Genomic DNA, 22,595 nt, shown 5'->3' with positions numbered 1-22,595 from the left:
CTCCCCGGGACAGCGCTGCCCACCCACATGTCTGACTTCTGGCTGGTGGACTGTGGATGGAGGTGACCACACCTTGCAGGTCCGGCCGTGAGAAACTCCTGCGCCAGCTTTGAACCTTTCCTCTCAGCAATGCTGCGGGCGCCTATGGCAGAGGCTCGCTGAAGGTGTCAGGGCATCTCAGCCGCAGGCTCAGAAGAGCTCGTGACTCAGGACCATCACCACTGTCCCTCGCCCACCCCCCTTCACATGAGCAGGAAGTAAACATCTAGTATGTTCAGTCAGGAGCTAGCGTCAGGGTTTACATATTTACCAGAGACTGGTACTTTGTTTTGTTTTTCTTGGCTGTGAGTTGGGGTGGGGGCATACCTGGTGGTGCTCAGGGCTTGCTCTGCACTAAGGGGTAATTCTTGGTGGCGTCCAAGGACCACCTGGGTGCCGAGGATCAAACCTAGGTCAGCAGTGTGCAAGGCAAGCGCCCTACCTGCTGTACTATCTCCAGCGCCCGGAAGTTGATGCTTTGAGGAAGGGTTCTACCAAAACTCTTAACAGCAACAACAAAACGGTAGCATTGGCTTCATGGCCAGGCAGCTGGAACCCCCAGTATGGTTTGCCTCGTTGCTGTGCCAAGTCTCAGAGACCCAACACAGACCTGGGTCTGATCCCCCACACCTGGATGGGTGATGAGGGAGAGGATTTCCAGTGTTCAGGGAAATGGAATCATGAGCATTTTTCCATTGGCCATCCTCAAATAGAATTTCCTCCCTTCTGTAGGAGCAAAACTAACCTCCCCCCTCCCCCCTCCCTCCCTTCCCCCTGTCCCTTCCCTTCCCCTCTCCCCACAAGAGTAGTGTGTGTGTGTGGTTTCCTTCTGGCTCCTCCTTGGATGCTCTTTGATGGGGCAGCAGGAGGGTCAGGGGAGCAGGAGGGGACAGCGCCTGGCCCCAGGCCCCCATTGATGGGTCCTGAAGGCTGGACTTGGGTTTTGGTCCCCGCCCCCCACCCCCTGGCACCCATGATCCCGGCAACCTCTGCCTTGCCTCCCTGGAGGGTTTAGCCAGAGCACTGAGCAGTGAGCGTGTGTGGCCCCCATGTGGCCCAAGGAGAGTGGGGGCCCCGGGTCAGAGCTGCACCTCAGACCCCTCAGTCTGCCCCAGGGTGGCTCCTGCCCCATCCTGGGCCCTTCCATGTGCCTGCCCCCATCCCCTCCTGTGCTCTCTCTCTCTCTCTCTCTGTGCCCGGCCCCTGGCCGTGAACTCTCAGCCGGTGCTCTTGGCCAGACAGAAACTGACCACGTGTGTGGCCAGCCGCCTCTCCGGGGTGCCAGTGTGCTGGGCAAGCCTGTCAGATCCTGGTCCCAGCCCTGGGTGTGCTGGTGGTCCCCGGCCACATTCTTCATGAGAGGCTCACGCACCCTCTCCATCTCTCACACGAAGTCACAGCTGCGGCCACCTCTGGGGTCTCCTCAGAGCAGCGCGTGGTGAGAGGGGTCTCCATCACGCCGCCCGAGTCTGCATGGGGTCCACGCGTCCAGACGCTGCAGTGAGCTGGGCCCTGGCACTGGCTGAAGCCCCCGAGTATCTGTTGGGCAGACGGAGGCCAAAGGGGGCCTGGTTCACCCTGAGGCTCTGGCGGCGGGAAGGCGGGCCCCGAGCAGCACAGGGCGCCCCTCACCCCCGCCACCCCGGTGACCCTCATCCTCTCCCCAGGCATGCGCCAAGGCAACGACCACGGCACCCAGTACCGCTCGGCCATCTACCCGACGTGTGCCAAGCAGGAGGAGGCGGCCCTGCGCACCAAGGAGGCCTACCAGAAGGTAGGGGGCACAGGGTGCGGTCTGCTGGGCACAGGGCAGGGCACCACGGGCAGACTGGACAAGTGCCGGCCTGGCTCTGGAAGCCCCAAGTCCTTGCTGGGGGCGGGAGATCTGTGCTGGGGCGGGAAAGCAGAGTGGGTGGTGCCAAGGTTGGGAGGGCCTGTTTGGTGGGCATCTGCCTCGTCTCCCCCGGGGGGGGGTCTGTCTGTGTCTCCCTTACAGGGGAAGCGGGCAGAGGCGTGGCATACCTCCCCTCGTCCCCTCGGTCAGGATGTCACTCGTCTCCGAACAGGCGCTGGGGGTCTCTGTGGGGAGGGACCCGCGGTGCCACTGAAATGTTCTTTCTTTCACTCGCCCTGCTGTGAGGACACTGTGGGCCCGAGTCCTCTTCCCTCCCGGAACCCGGACGTAGAGTTCTGGGATCCCGGCAAGCTGCCGGCCTCACAGTACACTGCCCCAGAGTCCAGCCTGAGAGTACCCCCACCCAATCCCGCCAGCCCAGGGCTCTGGGCCCCGTCATCCGTCCAGAGCGTCCCTGCTCGGCTCCGAGGGCAGGGCGCTCCCAGCCACTCACCCCCCGCTTCAGAGTTGACACTTTGGGCCACAATGCTCAGTCCCTGAGCCGGGCCCTTGCTGGGTCCCTGGCCCCTACTGAAGCGCCTTTCCTCGTCCGCCCCAGTGGTCCTGTCACCAGCTTCTTCTACACGGAGCTCAGAGTGGCAGCGGTGCTCAGCACGGAGCAGCCTCTGGACGTGACATGAGCTGATTTCCGCACCGGGCCCAAGTGCTGAGCTCATTATGTGGAAGCTTCCAGGGCGTCATAAGCACAAACTCTTCTGGTGGATACCCCATTTGGGTAAACCTACATTAATCACCGTGCCTCAGATGGGAAGGAATGTCCTTTCTTCACAGTCTCTGGCTCTGTTTGCCCTTCTGACTCCCAGTCCACCACCCATCCATCCCTCCCTCCCCCACCCACCTTTTCTCCCACCCATCTCTCACCCTCCCGCAGACCCGTCATCCCACCCACCATTCTGCCCTTCCGTTTACCCATCTATGTCTACGCCCTTATACCCATCTATTCATCTCTATCTTCAGTATAGCCCTAAAAGCTAAATATTTACCACCCTTTTATCTTAAACTCAGTTATCTAGCAGTCTGTCACTTGTCATCCGGGCTCCCTGGTGCCCTTTAAGGAATGTACCTGAGGTGTGTGTGGGGAAAGAGAGAGAGAGAGAGAGAGAGAGAGTAGTATATGGTGTGTTTGTGTGTGATAGTGTGGTGTGTGTGTCATTTATTTTTTACGGGGGGCAGCTCGGGACTCTGTTCAGGGGTCACTCCTATAGTGCCAGGGAGGACCCGTGTGCTCGGCTGGGGTGTCTCTCGGCCTGGCCATCTTGGCCACGGGTCTGTGTGGATGGGGTTGTGCATTTGGGTCTCTCGTAAGAGTTGGGTGAGACTGTCTGAAATTGCCTGGTTCTGTGCTGGGTGTTCTGACCAAAGCCAGCAGGAGGTGGTGCTGTGGTGCATGCACTGGTACATGCACTGGAGCTGAGTCCCCCCCACCCCCTTGGTTTCCTGTCCAGATGTAGTTTTCCTCAGTGGCGAGAAATCACACTCGGACCGAGTGGCAGGACATGCAAGGGCCTCCCCAGAACCTCGGCCTGCGGTGCACACAATGTGACCGCCATGGCCCCCCTGGGCTGGAATTGTGGTGGTGGCACCACCCAGCACCGTCAGAGAAACTGCGTGTCCATGACCCTGTTCAAGATGCCTTCCCATGATCCCTCCCCATGACCCCTTCCCGTGATCCCTTCCCATCATCCCTTCCCGTGATCCCTTCCCATCATCCCTTCCCATGATCCCTTCCCATCATCCCTTCCTGTGATCCCTTCCCATCATCCCTTCCTGTGATTCCTTCCCATCATCCCTTCCTGTGATCCCTTCCCATCATCCCTTCCTGTGATCCCTTCCCATCATCCCTTCCTGTGATTCCTTCCCATCATCCCTTCCTGTGATCCCTTCCCATCATCCCTTCCCGTGATCCCTTCCCATCATCCTTCCCATGAGCCCTTCCTGTGATCTCCTTCCTATGATTCCCTTCCCATGATCCTTTCCTATGATCTCTTCCCATAATCCCTTCACATAATTTCTTTCCATCACCCCCTTCTTGTGATCCCTTCCATGATCCCTTCCCATGGTCCCTCTCATGATCCTCTTCCCATGACTCGCAGGCCATGTGGACCATGTCCCAGAAACCGTGGGACATTGGAAGCAAATGGGACCTTTGGGCCTGCTTGTCCCCCTAAGACTGGCCTTTGCTGGCCCCACACAGACTGTTGGCAAATCTTTATGACCTAAAAATGTGGCAGGACAGTGAAGCCCATGGGTCACCCCCTCACGAGGTCTAAAGATTTGTGTCCCCCACCCACAGTCACACGGTGAAGCTGTTGGGAAGGGACATTGGGAAGTGACATTGGGGTTGGGTGAGGGCACAGGCGAGACCCCCGAATGATGCGGGCACGGGAGCTGGCACCTCTAGGCTCACCCACACAGGGTCTGAGGCCTGGAGCCTGATGGTACGGACGGGGTGGGGTCCTTCTAGGCCCCATCCAGGCTGCTCGGCATGGTGGCTGGCCTGAGTCCACCCCTCACTGGCCACGGGAAGCAGTGACACAGGCCTTTCCCAGGGCTTTGTCCCAGCTCATGCCAGTGACTCGGCCCCCACAGAGAGGCCCCAGACCTGCTGTTCTCTTCCTGATGTCCCTCGTGGCCCCCATCTAGGTGGGGCCCTCCGAGTTGGTGGACTGTGCGCTGGATTCCTCGTCCCTTCTCTCACGCCGTCTGCACCGGGGCGATGTGTGGAGTATTCCAAGTGTTGGGTCCCCGGGGGTGGGGTGGGGACACCAGGCGGCCCAGACCCTTTGGCAGGCGGTGGCTCTTCTTGTCTGTCCTGGATCAAGGAAGGGGGCGGCCACACTCGGGGCCTCCGTGTCCCTGCAGTGGGGGGGAGGCGGCTGGGTGCGCCCCAGGCTCAGGCGTCAGGGTCTTCATTGGCCTGGAAGCCCTCTGGGGACCTACTGGGGCTACTTATGGTCTGGGAATTAAGTCGTCTTAGTTTTTTTAAATCTGTGCTGTTGTTAAGCCTGGAGTCATGACTTGTGATGTTCACGGGAGCACTCGACAGTCTCTCGCTTCCCTCAGAGAATCCCCTCTGTGTGGGCCGCGCCGGCCGGCTGCTCTCGGCTTGCCACAAGGCCTGGCAGTCACCGATATGGGAGTTGTTGAGACTCAAGAAGGACCTCAGCAAACCAGCGTCTGCCAGGCTGCGCATGTGCCACGGCCGGGCCAGCAGCCGCGCCTCCTCCAGCCGTCACAGTCCAGGTGCACCTGAGCCCTTATTTTCGTTCCCTCTCACTCCGTGTCTCAGTGCAGACTGCCCTTTCCTGCGCTGTGCTCAGAAATATGAGCTGGGCACTGGTTCATGAGTAGGGCCGGGCAGCGGAGCCACTCGTAATAACGGGCTTCACATCTCTGACCCGCACCCACACAGCCGGGAGACATCTGGTTTGCGGCACCGCCCTCTGGTGGTCGCAGTGTGTCACTGCCGGGTCCTTGGCCCCTTCCTCCCCGTGCCTGGCACAGGGAGGAGAAGGTGGGCCTGGAGGAGGGGGGCTCCCAACAGCCCTGAGCTGGCACCGAAGAGAGCGGCCCCATGGCCTCGAGATTCCTGGCTGCTGCCACGTTAGCCCTTTCCTCGTTCTGGCAGGGACACGTCTCTTTGCATAGTCAGGAGGCACGTGGACTGTGGGGAGCCTGGGGTCGTGGCAGCCCGCCCATAGCCCAGCACCACAGGGCCCCAAGTGGAGAGTAGCCCAACGCCCCAGTGTGGCCCAGTGCGCATGCACACACACACACACACACACACACACACACACACACACACACACACACCCCACATCACACACACAAACACAGTGAACACCTGCCCCGCTGCCCGCCCGCCCATGGGCCCTGCCCTGGGCTGCAAAGAGGGAGGAAAGGCCGACAGCCTCATGCCTGCCTCCTGCACCACATGTCCTCCACTTCAGCCAGTGTGCTCACATGCTCATGTCTGCATGCATGCATGCATGTGCATCCCCTCCCCATCCTCCCCATAGGCCCTTGTGCTCCCATCATGTGCCTGCATGTGCATATTGTGCATGCATATGCATGTGCATGCGTGTGCATATGTGTGTGCATGTGTGTGCATGCGTACAGCCCTGCCTGATGAGGTGCCAGGCTGCAGCGGGACCAGAGGTGTTTGGGAGGTGGACAAGGCTCGGGCGGGCATCCGTGACTGGCCCACAGGCCCTGTGGCGGCGGCTGTCCCCTGGATCCTGTCGAGGCTCCAGTTTCCCCCCACAGCCAGTTTGTCTTCCTGTTGGGGGCAGGCAACATTCACTTCATGCTGAGCGATGAGTCGGCTGGTGTGGGGCGAGTGCACATCTGTGCGTGTGTGCATGTGTGTGCGTATATGTGCATATATGCATATCTGTGTGCATATATGTGCTTTGTGTGTTCACATCTGTGTATGCATGTATGTGCACATGCGTGTGTGTATGTGGGGGGGTCCAGGAACCAAGGGGACAGGGATCTGAGGGGAGGGTGACCCCGTGGCAAGTCCTGCCTGCGCCCAGAGCTGGGGGAGGCCCTTCCAGCTCTGCTGCGCCCCGCCCCCACACTCTCTCTTCACTGCTGTGGGCGCTGCAGTGGTCCCTGGTTGCCATGGCAGCCGGTGGCAGGCGACCACCCATTGGCTGGGGTGGAGAGCAGGAGAGGGACTGCATGTCAGGTCCTCCCCTGCTGGGCGCCCCCGGCTACTCTGAGGGGTGGACAGCGGGCTGACCCCGGAGCCCGCAGCTGGGGACAGTGTCGGGGCTGCCAGGTCCTTGTGAGCCCCTTCTTCCTGCAGGTGAAGCGTGTGAGAAACAGAGGCAGAATGTGGACAGGGATTCGGGTGGACGTGCATCACCCCTCCCACCCCCGCGCCTTGGACCTGCCCTCCTGGCCTGGGCTCTCGGCGCCCTGTTGGCCCCGGTGCTGGCAACAATGGCCCTGCCCCCGCCCGCCTGTACGGGGCCTTGTTCCTAGACCAAGGGGCTGCGTCCACTCCAGGATGCAGCTGAGCCCCTTCCCGTGGGTGGGGACCCCGGGAAGCCCTCCCGGCCACGGGTCACCTCTGCTGTCCTCGCCACTCGGCTACAGTCCCACAGCTCGGCTGCTGCCCCCAGACGGCGCCGGGTGGGGGCCCAGGCAGGGGGTGCGGGGGGGGGGGTGCCTCCACCCCCCACCCATGCCTCACCCTGTCTCAGGGCAGAAGAACGTGCCCCTGGGGTGTGGCTGCTGGGCCCACGGCGGCTGCCGAGGTCGGTCTGTTCCTGCTGTGGCTGTGCTTCTGGCCTGTTCCCGAGGACGAGCCCTGGGCACTGGGGGCTGAGCTCAGTGGCGAGCGAGCAGCCCCCGAGGGGAGCCCAAGGCCACGCCCGGCCCCACCCTCTGCCCCACCTGCTCCTTCCTGGCCCAAATCCCAAAGTCGGTGCCTCAGCCTCAGCATCTGTGGGAAGTCTGAGATGCTGACCGCTATCCCTGCCCGTCCCTGGCCCGTGTGGCCCGTCGCCCTCAGCAGCAGTTCACATGCAGGGGCCCTCAGGGCCCACCCACACCCCAGGGCTCAGAGGAAAGGAAACAGCCGGCACGAAAGGCGCCTCATGCAGCCTGGGCCTCTGTGGCAGAGGGACTAAGGCACAAAGCGTGTGTATACGTGTGTGTGCGTGTGTGTATATGTGCATCATGTATGTGTGTGCATGTGTGTATGTGCATGTGTGCACCAATGCATGTGCGTGTGTGCATACATACATGTGTGCATGCATGCATGTGCATGTGTGCGCCAATGCATGTGCATGTGTGCATACATACATGTGTGCATGCATGCATGTGCATGTCCCCTGTTCGGTTGGATTCAAGGTCACAGGAGCAGGAGCCCCTGGGCAGTGCAGCATCTCAGGATGCCCTGGATGGCCCTCAAGGGACACTCCCCCACCCTCATTATTTCCAGTTCCTCAGTCTCAGGGCTGTGCCTTTGTACTATCAGAGTAGTATCCGCCCCTGGGGACCCCCACTAACCCCCACCAGCCCCCACCTGCTTTCACCAGCCCCCATCGGCCCTCACCGGCTTCCACTGGCCCCCTCCAACCCCCACCTCCTCCCACCAGGCCTCACCAGCCCCCATAGGCCCCCGCCAGCTCTAACCAGTCCCCACATCCCTCACCTTCTCCCACCAGCCCCCATTGGCTCCCACTGGCCTCTACCAGCTCCCACCGGCCCTCACTGACTTCTACTGGCCCCCACTGGTCCCCACCAGCCCCCACCCACTCCCACCACCCCCGACAGCTCCCACAGGTCCCCCCCACCAGCTTTCATTGCCCTCCACCAGCCTCACTTCCCACCAGCCCCCACCAGCCCCTGCTAGCCTCCCCCAGCTCCCACTGGCCCCCACTAGCCCCTACCACCTCCCCCAGCTCCCACCAGCCCTCACCAGCTCCCACCGGTCCCCAGCAGGGGGCACCAACTGTGGCCACAGTGAAAGGTCTCTGAGGGCCCTGCCACCATTGCCTCAGGCTCACACACTAGTAATCCCAGATGAATCTGGCCGTGCCCGCCCCTGCTGCCGGATAGGTCTGAGAAGCCCCTTGGAGGCCCTCCCTGACCCTAGAGCCCCCCGCCCCAAGCAGGGCTGAGAGGCCTGGCTTTGCGGGGGCTATGGAGAGGGGGACCCTCCCCGACCGGGGGTGTGGGAAGGGTGGGGCGTGTTCAGAGGAGCCAAGGACCCCGTGGGCGCCCGGGCCAGCCCTGTGGTGGGGCGGAACGGGCACTGCTGGCCAAAGCCAGTGGGCGCACTCGGAGTCGGAGAATAGTAGTTGGTCAGGGGAACGTGGCCGCCAGGCAGCGTGTGTGCTGGTGCGGGCCCACGTCTGCCCACTGCGGGCGGGAAGGAGAGACTCGCAGGGGCAGAGCTCAAGGACTCTCGGCTCTGCCCGGGACGCTACCGCGGGCCCGTCCTCCCGGCCCGGCGCTGGCTGGTCCACGTGCCCCGGCTGGTGCGTCTCCGCGTCTCACGTTCTCCTCAAGTGCCACTTTGTCTCCATCAAACGCTCCCTAAAAATACTCCCATATTTTTAGTGGTTCCGCGCCCGTGGGGGAGCTTCGTGCCTCCCTGGCGAGCTGCCGCCGGGAGTTGGCGCTCATTAGCTCGGGGCCATCTGGCACACAGCAGCCTGTGGAGCAGCGTGTCAAGCGCCGGGGACCGAACCTGCGCCAGGCCTGGCGCTCCCCAGAGCCAGCAGCAGCCGGGGCTGAGGGGCCGCATGGAACCCACTCCCGCCCGCCCGCCCACCCCGCCGTGCCCCGCTGAGGCCAAGACCAGCCTTTCACAGACAGCATCTTTCGGGGGCAGAGGGAGGAAGGGGCTGTGTCCTCACAGTCCTGCAGATGCCAGCGGCCTGCGCAGCCGCCCTCGGGCACCCTCTGTGGAAGGGCACCGCCACGTAGGCAGGGGTCGTGCACCCTGGGACCAGCCCCACCCCCGTGCCATGGTGGGGGCCGCCCCTCGGGGCCACCAGGCAGGTGCCTGGCAGCAGATCAGATACCCAGGAGCAGCTCTGGACGGCGCCCTGTGCCTTGCCCTGCAGTGTGGCTCGATCCGGAACGTTTAAAGCTCCAAACAGAGGCCCACGGGGGAGGGGGTGGTCAGGCTGGAGGTGGGGCAGGGCTGGGGGGGTTCTGTGATGAGCTGTGTGCTGCTCCCGCCTCGTCATGGCTTCCCTGGCTTTCTCGTGCTCAGAGCATGTAACATGTAGCAGGTAACACGCGTGAGCAAAAGCAGGAAGAGGGGGACGTGGGGTGAGCAAACGCACGTGGAGCCCACACTGATGTTTCGGGGCCCGGCTTTGCCCCTCCAGGGCCGCATTTGCATCTTCCCCCCAACCAGACGCTGGTTTCTGAGAGGCCCAGAACTCGAGCGTCTTGCAGTGACTAAAATAGCTCCTGCGTAACAGTGCTGGTCACGTTCCCGTTACCTGGCGCCATGACGGGGAGTGACATTCCCGTCTCAGTCTTCTCCCCGCCCTCCTTGCACGATGGATCCCGCGCATGTGGGACAGGTCGTATTGCCGCTGTGGTCGTCCTGGTGGTCCCGGAGGCCGAGCCTGCGCTCTGTGCTCAGGACCCGCAGTCCTCACTCGTGGCTTCATCTCGTGGAAGCCAAGTTCTTGGATACTCGCGTGTTCGTGACCGTCCGTGCTGTCGGGGCGGAGTGCAGTTTTGCTGGCTACAAAGTCCTTCGCCTGCTCGCTTCTCATAATTAAGTCTTCCTGTGGCCTTACGTGACCTTATACGAACTCTGATCATCGATGACTATCAAACCTCAGAATCAAAACGGAGAATGGTCCCGCTTCTTCTGCACAAGGCAGCGCCGTCAGAGCCCACGGGAAGCCCGCGGTCGCGTCCCCTCGTGGGCCCTGTCCCACTCCCCACGGACTCACCGTCCTACACTCTGCCTCTGCCGGCTCTGAGGCGGCCTTTCCACAGTGTGACTTCCGGCCTTTGCCTCTTCCTCTGAGATTTGAGTTGCGCGTCCTCCTGCCCCCGGCCCTGGGCCTTGCTTTCCTGTTCCCTCGTCTTCGCAGAGACTGACTCCTGTTCTCCGTGTGTTGGGTCCTCTTACGGCCCTGATGGCCGCCCCTTTCCCCGACATCCCGTTTGCCCCTGCCTCTCTCTCTGGGTGTCTCGTCACCCCTTTCCACCTTCTCCTCACGGCCTCACTGTCTTACGCCCGACGAGCATCTCCGAGAGAGCTTCCTGCCTGCTCGGCCGGGAGGCTATGGCTAGTCTGCAAGCTGTGGCCTGCCGTGTAGATGGCCCATGTTCCCTGGAGCGTGTCCCTACGGTATAGATGGCCCGTGTCCCCCTAGAGTGTGACCCAGCAGTGCAGACGGCCCATGTCCCCCTGGGGCGTGACCCTGCAGTATAGATGGCCCGTGTCCCCCTAGAGTGTGACCCTGCAGTGCAGACGGCCCATGTCCCCCTGGGGCGTGACCCTGCAGTGTAGATGGCCCGTGTCCCCCTAGAGTGTGACCCTGCAGTGTAGATGGCCTGTGTATCCCTGGAGCATGGCCCTGCAGTGTAGATGGCCCGTGTCCCCCTAGAGTGTGACCCTGCAGTGCAGACGGCCCATGTCCCCCTGGGGCGTGACCCTGCAGTGTAGATGGCCCGTGTCCCCCTAGAGTGTGACCCTGCAGTGTAGACAGCCCATGTACCCCTGGAGCATGACTTTGCAGTGTAGATGGCCCATGTACCCCTGGAGCATGGCCCTGCAGGGTAGATGACCCGTGTCCTCCTGGGGCATGTCCCTGCTGTATAGACAGTCCGTGTCCCTGCCGTGTAGACAGCCCATGTCCTCCTGGGGCACATGTCCCTGCAGTGCCCGTGTCCCCTGGGTGGGGTGCATGTCCCTCCTCTTTCCCTACAGTCCCCCCTGCCCACCCACTGCCAGAGCCATGTCCATCCCAGGCTGGCGCCCTCCCGGGGCTCCTGGGTCCCTTCATCGGGAGGACAGTGGGTTTGATGCTGTTCTGACGGAAGGGGACATCCCCGTTTCTCTCACCCTTTCTCGGTCGCACTGTCTTGGTGCAGTGAGTCGGGGGCCTGAGGGGGGTGCAGTCAGACAGCCCCTTCTCGGCCTCGAGTGCCAGCCGCACCCGAGGTCCTGCTGACCCCCTGCTGCTGCCGCCAGGACGCCTGGTCACCTTCCAGGTCGTCAAGTCATCGTGCCTCTAGGGCTCGGTGCTCGCTCCCAGGTACCCTTCCCTGCCGACCTCTGCCCTCTTCCCAGAGCCCCCGGAGCCCACAGCCAGGTGAAATGACCCCCCACAGCCCAGCAGCGCCCCTGGCGGCCTCCAGTTAGCTGGGACTTGGGGCACGGCCTGGCCAGGTGGGGGGTGTGGGGTGGCAAGCCCTGATGGGATGCAGCGGGAGGAGCACATGGGTGCCCTGAGCAGAGCATGCCCGCAGCCAGTGTGGCCCTCGCACCCCCAACCCCTGGATGGACCCAGGCTGCTCGGAGAAGTGGCTGGGTCCAGCCGGGCCAGACCCAGACCCCCAGACTAGCCTTCTGGGCCCCCACATCCCAACTCTCGCGTGTGCACATCTGCCAGAGCTCCTCTCTTGCCCAGTGGCCCCCGCAAGTCACCCCGAGGGCCTCGCCCCCCACCCTCTCTCCTTCCAGGCTGCTTACGGGTCGGTTCTGAGGCCACGGAAGGAGGCGCTATTTCGAGGCATCTCAGGGGCCCGTGTGGGAGCCGTTTGCTGTTGTGCGTCTCCAGGGGCCCTGGCGGTGTCCCCAGCCCGAGACGTGTCCCTCTCTCAGCTGCATCTGGCCAATGCCCAGAGTCAGGAGCACGGCCCCAGGAGGGCCCCAGGCACACGTGGGGGCATTGGTGGTTCTGACCCCGGGACCCCCAGCTCCTTTCCGAGGGCCCACAGGAGCCATTCGGTTTGAGCCGGATTTCATCAGCTCATGGCTCTGGCCCAAGCACCCGACGGCAGTCTAGTGACCAGCACCGTCACGTCCCTCCGTGACCCTCAGGGTCGCTGTGACTGGGCTCAGTGGGAGGGGCCGCTGTCATCTGCAGGCCCGGCGGTGGCATAAGGCTGTTGACCTCCCAGCTCAGGGCTGGCCCGCCACCCCCTGTGCCCGGCTAGGCTTGTGCCCCATGACCGTGGTGGGGCTATGTCAGCCCCCCCTGGTGGGGAGAATAGGGAGCAGCCAGTGGCCCCCACATGCCTGCGGCAGGGAGGACCTGGGGGCTGGGGCACCCTCGGCCCCACACCTACAGTCAGCTCACGTGACGGGGCTCCAGCAGGTCCAGGCGTGTTGTCGGAGTGACCTCTGTGGGCACCCTGGGTCCTCGCTTAGTGCAGGGGAGACGAGACAGGTGACAGCCTCGCCCTCACCCTCCTGGCGTGGGGACCCTGGTCAGTCTCAGCTGGGGCTGGGGTCACTCTCGGGTCCCCTCGCCCATCAGCTGAGGGCCAGGCTCCTTCCCTGCCATGCCCGGGGCACTCGCTGCATCCACCCTGCTGGTGTCCCCGCCTGATGCCCCCTCTCGCCCCCACGACCTCTCATGGGACCAGAGCCCACCAGACACATGGTTCAGAGCGCCCAGCCCAGCTGACCTCACGGGTAATGGAAGGACAGACAGACAGGCAGACAGGCTGAACCCTGGGCCAGTTGAGGCCGGGACGAGCTCCAGCCCCTCACTCCCCCCTCTCCCCCGGCACTCCCGGGGCTGCTCCCCGTTTCCTGACCAGCTTGTGCCCCTCCCCCGCGCCCCCCAGCATCTGTGCCCGTTTGGAATGGAGCGGTTTACCTGCTGCTCTGAATTTCCAACATACCATACCAGTTGGCTCGCCCAGCGCTGAGCTGCCAGCCATCTGCCGCCCGAGCCAGAGTCTACATTGTCTCCTCCTAAAATAACGCCTCCGGAGCAGCGCTCGTTCTGTGCCTCGGCTCCGCGGTGCCAATCAGCCGGCATTCAAAACAAACACCAAATGGGCTCGGAAGAGAGCAGGGCGGAGGGGCCGGCGCGGGCGGGAGCTGGCATTTGAAGGAGGGGGCATTTTTCTCAGCATTTTTTTTTAACCTGATTTTCCACCAAAATAGCCATTTAATTTTATCTGCACCCGCAGGCACTGCTCAGAGCCTGGTCCGGCCTGGCTGTCCCGGAGGTGCTGCAGAGTCACGCACATGAGCACACACACATGCACACACACACACACACACACACACACATGCACACACACGCGCACACACACGCACACAGGCACACACACACACACAGGTACATGCCTGCTCGTGGGGGCCCAGAGGGCCCAGACCTGCTGGTGCCCAGTGCCCCGCCTGCCTTCCTGCCCTCCCCAGGACCTTGAGTGCCCCCCTTGGCTACTGCCCGCCCCACTCTGCCACTGCGTGCAGCCACTTGGGGAAAAGTGGGGTGTCGGGGTGGGGCCGTGGGGTGGGCTGCTCATGCCGGGGAGGGAAGCTGCGGGGCCTGGGGGTCTTTCCCTGCAGGGGGACCTGGGCGGTCTGGTGTGTGCTGAGAGAAAACAGACAGATCTCCTCTCCCCTCACCTCTCCTTGTCTCCCCTCTCCCCTCCCCTCGCCTCTCCTTCTCCTCTCCCTCCCTTCTCCTGTCTCAGCCCCTTCCTCTGCACTCTCTCCTCCCCTTCCTCTTCCTCTGCCCTCCTCCTTTCTCCTCTCTTCTCCTTCCCCTCCCCTCCCCCCTCTCCTGTAGCCCCTGGCCCCTCTCTCCCTTGCTGTCTGCTGGTCCCTGTCCTCGGGCCCAGCTATGAGGAACGTGAGGTTGTGGGTAGGCAGAGTTAGTGGGAGCTGCCCCCTGCTGCCCGGCAGCCTCTCTGCGGGGTCTCTGGGTCGGTGAGTTCAGAGCCCCCTCCCGCAGCCTCTCCAGTGCAGGAGGGAAGGAAGGTGAGGAAGGTTCCAGAACGTGGGTCAGGTCAGCAGGACACAGGCCGGGAGGAGAGGGCTGCCCCATCCTGGACAAACACGGCTGGGAGGCCCCTGGCGACATGTGGACCCTGGGAGTGGGGGGCACAGGCGCTTGGGGGAGCTGAGGGTGACCCCGCCCGGGCGCCCTGGGGTCTGCCCAGCGCCGAGATGGGGAGCCTCCTGCCTGCGGTGGCCGAGCCCGAGCAGGAACCCCCGACTTGCCCCCAATATCCACCCTGTCGTTCCCCGTCCGTCAGCCCAGGAGGGTGATCCGTGTCCACTCTGGGGATGTGGACGCAGGCGTCCTGAGGCAGGGACATGTGTCCCCTCCTTGGCATCTGGGTCGGGCTCCTTGGGGCTCTTAGGCTCTTGGCCCCTGGCGGAACCTTCCAGACCCGGCTCTAATCACAGATGCACGTTCCTCCTCGTGTGGCCGCCTGAGCGTGCGTCTGGCCCGCCGGGGCTGTGCCAAGGGGCCACTCTGGCCCTGGGCAGGAGGGGTGTTCCTGGGGGCTGCAGCCCTGCCAGAACTGCCCACCACCCCTCCCTGGCTCTGCAGAGCACAGCGCGGGGGGGTTCACAGCCTCTCGGCCTGATCCTGGGTCTGGGGGAAATCGCTTTGCTTCCAAGGACCGGGACCTCCCTGCTCACCAGCACTTTACCCTAAATATTAAGCACCAAAGTAATGCTTGAGAACTGCTCAACCGTGGCTCTTTCCATAAAGAAATTTGGAGGGGGGTGAGGGGAAGAGTGTTTTTAAAAGAAAAACAGGTTTTCCCCATGGTTGGGACGCCCCGCCACCTAGTGGTCGAATGCCTGAATTGCAGATCGAGTGCCTCAGCGCCGGAAGCCCATTTCAAGGCCCCCTGCAGTGGCAGCAAAGGGGGCGGCGCGGGGGCGGGTCTCATGTGCAGAGTGTGCAGCCACCCCAGGGCACCATTCGCAGATGTTCTGCTGCCTCCCGACTTTGGCTTTACGCTTTCCAGGCCCTCAGACACTCGGGCAAGTCCCAAGACCCTGGCCTTGCAACGCCCCGAGGTTCGAGTGGCGGGAACGGGGTGCAGGGACGTGACCCTCCCTGTGTGCCCGCTGGCCTCTCATTATCCCACCGGCCACTCGGCCTCGTGAGGCCCCATGACTCGCCATGAATCTAGAAAGTTCCACAGAGGGAACGGGGCCCCCGGGGGAGCGAGTCCTGGCCGCGTCAGCCTCGGCCACGGGCCTCCCTGGCGAGGGCATGAGGTCAGCCTCCGGCGGGCCAAGGCTCCGCCCAGGAGCAGGCCTGAGCGAGGGAGCCTGGACACAGGGCTGGTGTCTGGGCACCTGCCCAGCTCGCCCCGGGCTCAGTTCTGCTCTCCGGAACTGCCCTCCCAAGGGCGCCCCCTGGTGCTGGTGGGCGGTGGAGCAGGAGGGGGACAGAGGTGCCTTTGATCTTCAGAGCCGCTGTCTGAAGACAGACCAGGAAGGGGAAGACGCCCTGTCCTCCCCGCCTGGCCCACCCGTGAGGGGTGAGATTGCTCCACGTGTCCGTCTGTCCACCAGGCAGTCCTGCCTCTGGGGGCCACAGTGCACGTCTCCTCTGAGGCTCGCCCCGGGGAGAAGCAGAGAAAGGAAGGTGGCGCCTGGTCCTGTGAGCCATGGGGCCCGGCCTCCCCTGCTGCTCAGGGGACGCCCCAGCCTGCAGCCTCAGTTTCCCCCAACGCACAGTCCAGTCACTGCTCTGTGCCCTGGAAATAGCATCTTCTCAGCAGACATCACAACCCCTCAGGAAGCCACTGTTGTCGCTTTGGGGAGGGGGTTATGCCACTTAGCGGCCTCAAGATGCCCAGTGCTTCAGCTCCTGACACTTGGATTGTCCCTGCGGGCAAGGGGCCGGGCCCCAGGGGGCAGTGACCAGCAGACACCCAGGGAGAAGCCCCAAGCCAGCAGCAGACCACTAGGGTGTGGCCACACACAGAGGGGAACAGGTAGGGGGACACAGGTGGAGGGGACACAGGTGGAGGGACACAGGCAGAGGGAAAACAGGCAGAGGGGACACAGGCAGAGGGAAAACAGGTGGAAAAACACAGGCAGAAGGACACAGGCAGAAGGGACACAGGCAGAAGGGACACAGGCAGAGGGACACAGGCAGAGGGGACATAGGGGGAAAGACACAGGCAGAAGGACACAGGTGGAAAGACAGGCAGAAGGACACAGGCAGAGGAGACAGAGGCGGAAAGACACAGGGAGAAGGACACAGGCAGAGGGGGCACAGGCAGAGGGGGCACAGGCAGAGGGACACAGGCAGAGGGGCACAGGCAGAGGGGACACAGGCAGAGGGGGCACAGGCAAAGGGACACAGGCAGAGGGGGCACAGGCAGAGGGACACAGGCAGAGGGGGCACAGGCAGAGGGGCACAGGCAGAGGGACACAGGCAGAGGGGCACAGGCAGAGGGGGCACAGGCAGAGGGGGCACAGGCAGAGGGACACAGGCAGAGGGGGCACAGGCAGAGGGACACAGGCAGAGGGGGCACAGGCAGAGGGACACAGGCAGAGGGGGCACAGGCAGAGGGACACAGGCAGAGGGGACACAGGCAGAGGGGGCACAGGCAGAGGGACACAGGCAGAGGGGGCACAGGCAGAGGGGCACGGGCAGAGGGGCACGGGCAGAGGGACACAGGCAGAGGGGGCACGGGCAGAGGGACACAGGCAGAGGGGACACGGGCAGAGGGGGCACAGGCAGAGGGACACAGGCAGAGGGACACAGGCAGAGGGGGCACAGGCAGAGGGACACAGGCAGAGGGGACACAGGCAGAGGGACACAGGCAGAGGGGACACAGGCAGAGGGGTCACAGGCAGAGGGACACAGGCAGAGGGGGCACAGGCAGAGGGACACAGGCAGAGGGGACACAGGCAGAGGGGGCACAGGCAGAGGGACACAGGCAGAGGGGGCACAGGCAGAGGGACACAGGCAGAGGGGGCACAGGCAGAGGGGGCACAGGCAGAGGGACACAGGCAGAGGGGGCACAGGCAGTGGGGACATAGACGGAAGGACACAGTTGGAGGGACACAGGAGGAGGGACACAAGCAGAGGGGACACAGGCAGAGGACACAGAGCGGCTGGGACAAGGGGCGCAGGAGGCGGGCCCAGAGGACAGACGGGGCAGTAGGGTGTCTCTGTCCCTGGTGCTGAAGCCTCTGTCCCTGGTGCTGGCCCCAGGCATGGCCACCTCTGTCCTTGGTGCTGGCCCCAGGGAGCCTGGGTGAGGACCAGGGCACTGCTGTCCTTCAGCTGGGCTGCTCCTCACCCTACCCTCTGTGTCACGGAGCCCCTCAGGGCTTCCGTACATTCTCAGGAAAGGGGCCTCACCTCATGGTCCCTCGGGGGGATCACTACAGACTGTCTGAGGCCTCGCTTCTCGGCCCCTGAGCGTCCCGGCCTCCTTCCTGGGCAAGTGTCTCTGCCCCTCTAATGCTGGGGCCCAAGGCGGGGGTATCAGTGAACCAGCTGACACGTCAGAAGCCCCTCTGAGCCCCTAGTCCTGGCTCTGGCAGATCGAGGGGTTGGCAGGTGAGGCAGGAATGGGGCTGCAGAGAGATGGGTCAGGGCTGGGGTGGGGGGACCCCAGGGTGGTCCTGGCAGCGGGGGCTCTGCAGACCTCTCCTGGGCCCTCCTCTTTCCCATCCCATCTCCGTGAGACGCGCCCACCCCAGCAGAGGGTCCACAGGTCAGTCTGGGGGACCTGGGCAGGGGACACCGTGACTGAACCGCCACCACCCGCCCCCCACAACTGCTCCCCACCGCCTGCCCCCACACCGTGTGACCCCCCACCTCCCGCCCCCCACCATGTGATGCCAACCGCCTGCCCCCCCTGCCCGAGTGTCCTGGGCGGCCATTGTGGTCTCCGGAGGTGCTGAGAGCCCACTCGTCCCCCACCCCTGCCCACACTCAGACAGAAGCTCCCCGACCCTGCGGGGGCCTCAGCTGCAGGGAGCAGGAGGGCAGGGCTCTGTCCTCTCCGGCCCGGCCCTGCTCTGAAGGGCAGGAAGCGTCCCCGCAGCTTCTGGAACAGCCCAGCGAGGGTGGCTGCAGCCCAGCGCCCCGGCTGGCCCCAGGAGAGCCGGTAGCGGCTTTGGGCGGGCACAGGGCCGCGCTGGCAGCCAGCAGCGCCGGGACAGCTGCCCGTTTGCACAGAGGCTGGAGCAGCTGCCCACGCTGTGGAATTTTCCACAGGCTCCCAGACTCTCAGCCCAGAGTCACTCCCTGATTTAGCAAACGCACCTGAGCGCCTCTGGGCACCCAGCACTATGCCCCGGGGCGTGGGGCCGTGGGCAGCGCCAACGAGCATCCTCGGGCCAAGGGCAAGTGGGGCCATGCCGGGACCTTCACCGTGTCCATCACTGGTTGCCACAGTGGGTGCCCAGCAGGTGACAGGGAGGCCCCAGAGGTCTCGGGTGCATCCGGATTCATAAAGGGCTGACAGGAACAGCTTTGGAACAGGAAGGTGACGGTGTGGGGAGGACGTCCCCTATCAGGGAGCACCAAGGGCAGAGACATGAGTGTGGATGTGGATTATTTAGGGGCCCTGTCATTTCCATGTGGTGCAGTGCTCTGGATGTGCAAGACGGGGAGGGAAGAGGGGGGAGGGAGAGAGAGGAGAGAGGAGATGGGGAGAGGGAGAAGGGGGCAGAAAGAGGGGGAGAGGGGAGGGAGGAAAGGAGAGGGAGGGGAGAGAGATGGCAGAGAGGGGAGAGGAAGAGGGAGAAAGGGGGTAGAGAAAGGGAGAAAGGGAGAGATGTGGAGAGAGGGAGAGGTGGAGGAGAGAGAGAGGGAGGGAGGGAAGCATGTGTGTGTGCGTGTACGTGTATACGTGTGCCTGGCGGCGGCATTATGACAACTAACTCCTAAAGTCAGTGGACCAGCCGCACGTGGGCAGTTAGGACGCCTGCAGGCCGCAGCCCGTGGGTGGAGGAGCCCAGAGCACCGGCCAGGGCACGGGGGCGCAGGGTGTGTGCGCAGTAGACTTCTCATGTGGGGCCCCCGTCCCAGCTGACCTTCTGGTATGAGCCCAGCAACCCCACATCCCGAGAAGGCCCCCGACCCCAGGGAGATGCCCGGGGCAGAGCCGCCAGAGGGAGGGGGCCCAGCTGGAAAGTGGGGCACTGCCGAGCCTCGGGCACCGCCGTCCTTCCTCCCCTCCAAGCTGGCCCGTCTGCCCCAGGGGGAGCCACCGCCTTCCGTGAAGTAGGACAACAGGACTCATCCCCAAGGTGACGCTGGCCGCCTTGGGCCTGGCTCTCTCTGAAGAGTGACAAGGGGCTGCTTTTGTGTGGGAGAGCGGCGGAGACAAAGGCAGAGGCTGCGGGTAGCTGCTTCCAGGTCGGGAAAGCAGAGTCAGAGCCCTTAGGAATAAGGGGGGAGGGCGCAGAGACAGAGAGGAGGAGGGCTGGGGGAGAGGTGGAGAGAGGGGGAGAGAGGGATGGAGAGAGGGATGGAGAGGTGGAGAGAGACGGGTGGAGAGAGATGGAAAGGGGGTGGAAAGAGGGGGCAGAGAGATAGAGAGAGAGGGATGGAGAGATGGAGGGAGGAATGGAGAGATGGAGAGAGACGGATGGAGAGAGATGGAAAGGGTGTGGAGAGGGGTGGAGAGAGGGATGAAGAGATGGAGAGAGATGGGTGGAAAGAGGGGGATGGAGAGAGGGGAGGGGAGGAGAGCTGTGGAAAAGTGGGGGCCTCCTGAGCTTGCAGTGCTTGGGGGTCCTCCTGCCTGCCTGCCCCCAAGACCTGGGCCGGCCAGAGAGCGGGCAGTGCTGTCCACGGTTCTGAAACTGGGGAGCCTGCCCTATTTGGCCCCAAAGGGCAGGAGCGCCCTTGGGGGTTTGGGGCTGTGTCTCCCTATGTCCATGTGGCAGCAGGGCCCACTCATTTTTCTGAAGTGATGCACTGGACCCTGCAGTGCCCACATGTGCCATGCCCGGAGCACAGCCCTCAGCCACCAGCCCCTGGGCCAGTGTGGGTCCACGGGTGTAGACGGGTAGAAGACCACTGGTCTCCCACCTTGAACCCCGCTGCTGGTCCAGGGTCCTTCTGCAGGCCAGTGAGAGCCCACGGGTGTGAGGAGTGAAGAAGGTGGGGCCTCCAGTGTCCTCACGCCCACCCAGACGGTGGTTCCCTGGGGTCTCCATGACCCCAGCCCCAGGAGGGCACTCGCACGGGACTGGGGGGCTGGGCTGTGGAGCGCGTGGCCAGTCTCAGCACGACTGGGCACAGGGAGTGGTCCCCAGCTCCATGGGGCTCAGGTCCAGCACGGGAGGGGCTCGCAGGCCAGCTGGCAGGGCTGGGGGCGATGGGGGCTGCGGTGGCAGAGAAGCGGTGTTTGGGGAGGGCAGGAAGGGGGCAGGTTCCTGAGAGGGCAGCCCTGGGGTGGGGGCACTGGCGAGGCGGCTGAGCCCCCCAGAGGCGCCAGCGGCCTCCCCCCGGGCCTGTCCAGAGCTCCACTCCGAGGCTGGACACTGCTGGGCACCTCGCCCCACTCTGGGCTGTGGGTCTCACAGGCCCCAGGGGCCGAAGAGGGAAGGCAGCTGTCAGGCCAGGTGTGGGAGCTGAGCCCTCACCTCAGCGCACCCCAGTGTCTGGCACGACTGGGAGCGGGAGGGAGGCCCAGCAGCAGCCCTGCCGGCATCTGTCCACCCTTCCCTGGGTCAGCCCTGAAACCAGAGAGCAGGGCTGCCACCTAGTGTCCGCGCCTGGTACTGCAGCTGCCCCTGTTTGGGAGAGGAGGGGGTGGGAAGCTGCCATCTAGTGCCCACACCTGGTACTGCAGCCGCCCCTGTTTGGAAGGGAGGGTGGGAAGCTGCCACCTAGTGCCTGCTCCTGGTACTGCAGCCACTGTTGGGGGGGCGGGGGACGGGGAGCTGCCACCTAGTGCCTGCGCCTGGTACTGCAGCTGCCTCTGTTTGGGGGGAGGAGAACTGCCATCTAGTGCCTGCGCCTAGTACTGCAACAGCTGCTCTTTGGGGTGGGGGAAGGGAGCTGCCACCTAGTGGCAGCGCCTAGTACTGCAGCTGCTGTGAGGGTTCTGCCTCTGCTCACAGACCAGGTCGGATTCCCCCAGCACAGCCTGCCCTCCACTCCCCAGGGCCTCCTGGCTGAGTCCTGCTCTCTGGAATCACAGTGAGGGGCCCCTTCATGGGGGTTCAGATTGCCTGTCCCCCAGCTGGCAAAGGATAGTATGGGGGAGTTGCAACTCCCTTCAGTCCTTCTGGACCCTCATGCTCGCCCCCGGCCCTGCCAGACACCAGGGGACCCTGGACCTCTGCGTCCCCAAGGATGGACAGGGCAGGGACTCCAGTGAGAAATCCCATTTCCCAGCCTGGCCCAGACCTCCCACCCTGACCCCCACCCAAGCCTCCCCCATCGGCTCCTCCCTTGCCAGCAGCAGCCTCACGGTTCCCTGTCCCCACAGGTTCTCTCGGAGCAAGGCTACGGCCAGATCACCACCGACATCCGCCCGGGACAGGCCTTCTACTATGCAGAGGACTACCACCAGCAGTACCTGAGCAAGATTCCTGATGGCTACTGCGGGCTCGGGGGCACTGGTGTGGCCTGCCCGATCGGCATCAGAAAGTGACCACCACGGCCGTCTGCTCTGGAGGCATAGCCTGCAGCCGGGGCAATGCGTGATTGATCTCTAGTGGGGGACAGGGCTTGGAGCAAGGGTGACCGCTGTGCTGCTCTCACCATGCCTGATCCAGGCCCCTGCCAGGGAACCCAGGGCAGGGGCGCTGGAAATCCTCCCTCAACCTGCTCCTGCCACAGTGCTCCCCATCCCTCACCCCCACCCCACCCCCCGTGCCTTATTTGCAGTCTCCCCCATGAATCATTTGCTGAAACGGCTCCACTGGTGATGCTTACACACAGGCGCTGCCTCTCTGAGAATTGCTGAGAAATGCTAATAAAGCTTTGCTCCCTAGCCGTGCCCTTGGCCGTGCCTTGTGTGTCTCGTGGGTGGGTGGGGCCACGCAGAGAATGAGTTCAGAGAGAGCTGGGAAGTGTGAAGGCCAAATCATGCCACGGCATGGGAAGGTTGACAGAACATTCTGGAAGGCGACCACCCTTCCACCTCTCCACGCCATTGACCCTGATGGTACTGTCCACACCCTGACCACCAGGCAGCAGGAGCAGTGCGGGCAGCCTCT

At 63.8% G+C, this 22,595-nt stretch overlaps 1 protein-coding gene across 4 annotated transcripts in view; it reads left to right on the top strand.

Annotated features, from left to right (window-relative positions):
* Nucleotides 1-22,371, top strand: part of MSRA (methionine sulfoxide reductase A) — a 159,306-nt gene extending 136,935 nt beyond the window's left edge. For all 4 annotated transcript variants that reach the window (XM_055132672.1, XM_055132685.1, XM_055132691.1 and 1 more), the window contains 2 exons: nucleotides 1,707-1,813; nucleotides 21,863-22,371. In XM_055132672.1, coding sequence (XP_054988647.1) covers nucleotides 1,707-1,813; nucleotides 21,863-22,027 — 272 coding nt within the window. In that variant the 3' untranslated portion in view covers nucleotides 22,028-22,371. The remainder of the gene's footprint in view (nucleotides 1-1,706; nucleotides 1,814-21,862) is intronic.
* Nucleotides 22,372-22,595: the final 224 nt, after the last annotated feature.

This window comes from Sorex araneus, chromosome 1 (assembly GCF_027595985.1).
Source record: "Sorex araneus isolate mSorAra2 chromosome 1, mSorAra2.pri, whole genome shotgun sequence".
NCBI classification, from domain to species: Eukaryota; Metazoa; Chordata; class Mammalia; order Eulipotyphla; family Soricidae; genus Sorex; species Sorex araneus.
Note: the sequence above shows the minus strand (reverse complement) of the source record. Positions and strands in the feature narration are given on the sequence as shown.